Source organism: Propithecus coquereli, unplaced genomic scaffold (genome assembly GCF_000956105.1).
Source record: "Propithecus coquereli isolate 6110/MARCELLA unplaced genomic scaffold, Pcoq_1.0 Scaffold79, whole genome shotgun sequence".
Lineage (NCBI taxonomy): Eukaryota > Metazoa > Chordata > Mammalia > Primates > Indriidae > Propithecus > Propithecus coquereli.
In genome coordinates, this window is record NW_012154062.1 from 830,717 (window position 1) to 833,016 (window position 2,300).

Below are 2,300 nucleotides of genomic sequence, written 5' to 3' on the forward strand. Positions count from 1 at the left end.
ACCTAAAGTAATTGACTCACAAGTCTCTCAAGTGAGAGGGCAGATCAGAAAAATCATGTGAGAAAGCAGCTCATGGCAAAGCTGAAATCAAACAAATTTATATGACCTCCCCATACTGTTGATTAAAAAAAAAAATTAGTCCACGTACAAAACTAGGCTACCGTATAAAAAATAAGTGCAAATGTAAAAACCACCAAATCAGGAAGAAAAATTCAATTTGGTAACAAAAGTTTCATTTGAAAAATGCCTAATGCCTAACACCAGGTGGTGCTATATTAATATTCTTTTTTCATCTCATCTTTTCTTCTTTACTCCCCACAGTTTACTTTGCCAAACCTAAATGGTCTTCAGACGTCTAATTCTTTCTTGCAGCGAAAGTGTTTCCACTTATCAGTTAAATATATACGCTTCCCTCCTATCCTCTGACCCGTCCGAAACCACACTATCCTGATGCTCACCCCTGCCACCCTGGCAAGTAAGGGGCATTTGCCAAGTTTGATCCTTTGCTCACAATTCCTCACATTCATTCTCTTGGAGAGTCTATTTTATTTACTTTAACCACACAGATGAATCCCACATTCTCACTTGTGGCTTCGTCTTCCTTCTGACTTCCAATGCCACTCAAGTTTTCAATCCTTGTTGAGTGTTTCAACTTGGACTGATGCTCTCCTACCTACTGATGCTAAGTTTAGCTCCATTTTTTTTTCCTTTTTTTCAGCCTCAAAACAGTGAAATCATTCTTTTTTCCCATATCCTCATATAATCTAGCATCAGGTCCTTCAATGCTACTAGTGCCACATAATTAAAGAATATCAAGAGTTGAAAAAAGACTTTTGATGAAAATAATATTGTCACATACGACTAAGGACACAATAGTGAGTCAAGTAATGTTGCTGGCAAGTAATCCTCATTGCTTTGTCCCAGAAATTTCACTTATAGAAATTTCATCTTAATAGAGAAAAAGGGGCTGGGCATGGTGGCTCACGCCTGTAATCCCGACACTTTGGGAGGCCGAGGCTGGAAGATTGCTTGAGGCTAGCAGTTCAAGACCAGCCTGGGCAACATAGTAAGACCTCATCTCTACAAAAAAATTTAAAGATCAGCCAGGTGTGGTGTGGTGCATGCTCGTAGTCCCAGCTACTCAGGGGCCTAAGGTGGGAAGATAACTTGGGCCCAGGAGTTGGAGGTTACAGTGAGCTATGATCAGGCCACTGCGCTCCAGCCTGGGTGACAGCAAGACCCTGTCTCTCTCAAAAAAAAAAAAAAATAGGTAAGAAAGAGCTCAAGATCCTTAAGTCTGGCATTTGAAGTCACCACACTAAGGCTCTCCCACCTAGCTCCAGCCCTACTCCCATACTGCCCTTTGACATCAGCAAACATTCTGCCCCCATCATCCTAGTTTTCTCCCTGACACCATGCGCTATTCAACTTCACTAGGCACATCATTTCTTTTCAAAGAGTTCTTCTTCCTCTCAATCCAAGTCCTACGAATCCTTATTTATGCCCCTGTATCTCGCCTACACAACTGTATTAGCCTCCTAAAGTCCTGTCCTTCCATCGCTTCCAACTCCATCACGTCCATTTCCCGAACATGAAAATTAAGGTCGGGACCCCATCTAAAATTTGGGATTCCCCATCATCTATAGGACGGTGATCTTATTTTCAAGCCTCTTGATTAACATTTAATTTTAAAGGCATAAAAGGCAGTCCTAGGGCTGACTCCTGCCAACTTCTCCCTTACGCCATGTCCCCACCCCTCGATGCCCCCCCACACGCCCCCACAGTTGCTTCTCTCCAGGCTGCTTCACTCTATTCTCTGGCTGGCGCCCATCCTCGTGACTGAGAAGGCCTCCTTGCCGTCCAGTCCTCTATCTGCATCCAGTGAATGCAAAGTCGGCTCAAGACTCTCTTCTAAACCCTTGCTACTCATCTGTAGCTCCACCCTGGATCTACTGAATCACCATCTGCATTTTAACATGATCGCCAGGTGACTAAAATACACACTAAGTTTCAGAAGCACCGTTGAGAATTGCAACCTCTCTGTGCGCCTCTCCTGCCGGGGCACCCTCACCTGTGTACAGTGGGCTACACCTTCCCTTCCGCTCACACAACACTTGCTACTATATCGTAACAGCTGCTTCCGTGTGTCTCCCGGACTACTCTCTAGGGTCCCTGCAAAGAGGAAGAGCACCCGATTCGATTCTGTCCCTTAGCAAATGGCCAAGTATCTGGCATGGAATAAAACTTAGTAAATTTTGCTGAATGAATTAATTTTTCTTTTAATGCTCATAGTAAGTGAC

At 43.7% G+C, this 2,300-nt stretch overlaps 1 protein-coding gene across 1 annotated transcript in view; it reads right to left on the minus strand.

Annotated features, from left to right (window-relative positions):
• Positions 1-1,804: 1,804 nt before the first annotated feature.
• The window catches only part of LOC105825202 (microtubule-associated tumor suppressor 1 homolog), a 217,631-nt gene continuing 217,135 nt past the window's right edge, over positions 1,805-2,300 (minus strand). Inside the window, exon 6 of the mRNA XM_012662907.1 lies at positions 1,805-1,872. Within this exon, the coding sequence (XP_012518361.1) occupies positions 1,805-1,872 (68 nt within the window). The remainder of the gene's footprint in view (positions 1,873-2,300) is intronic.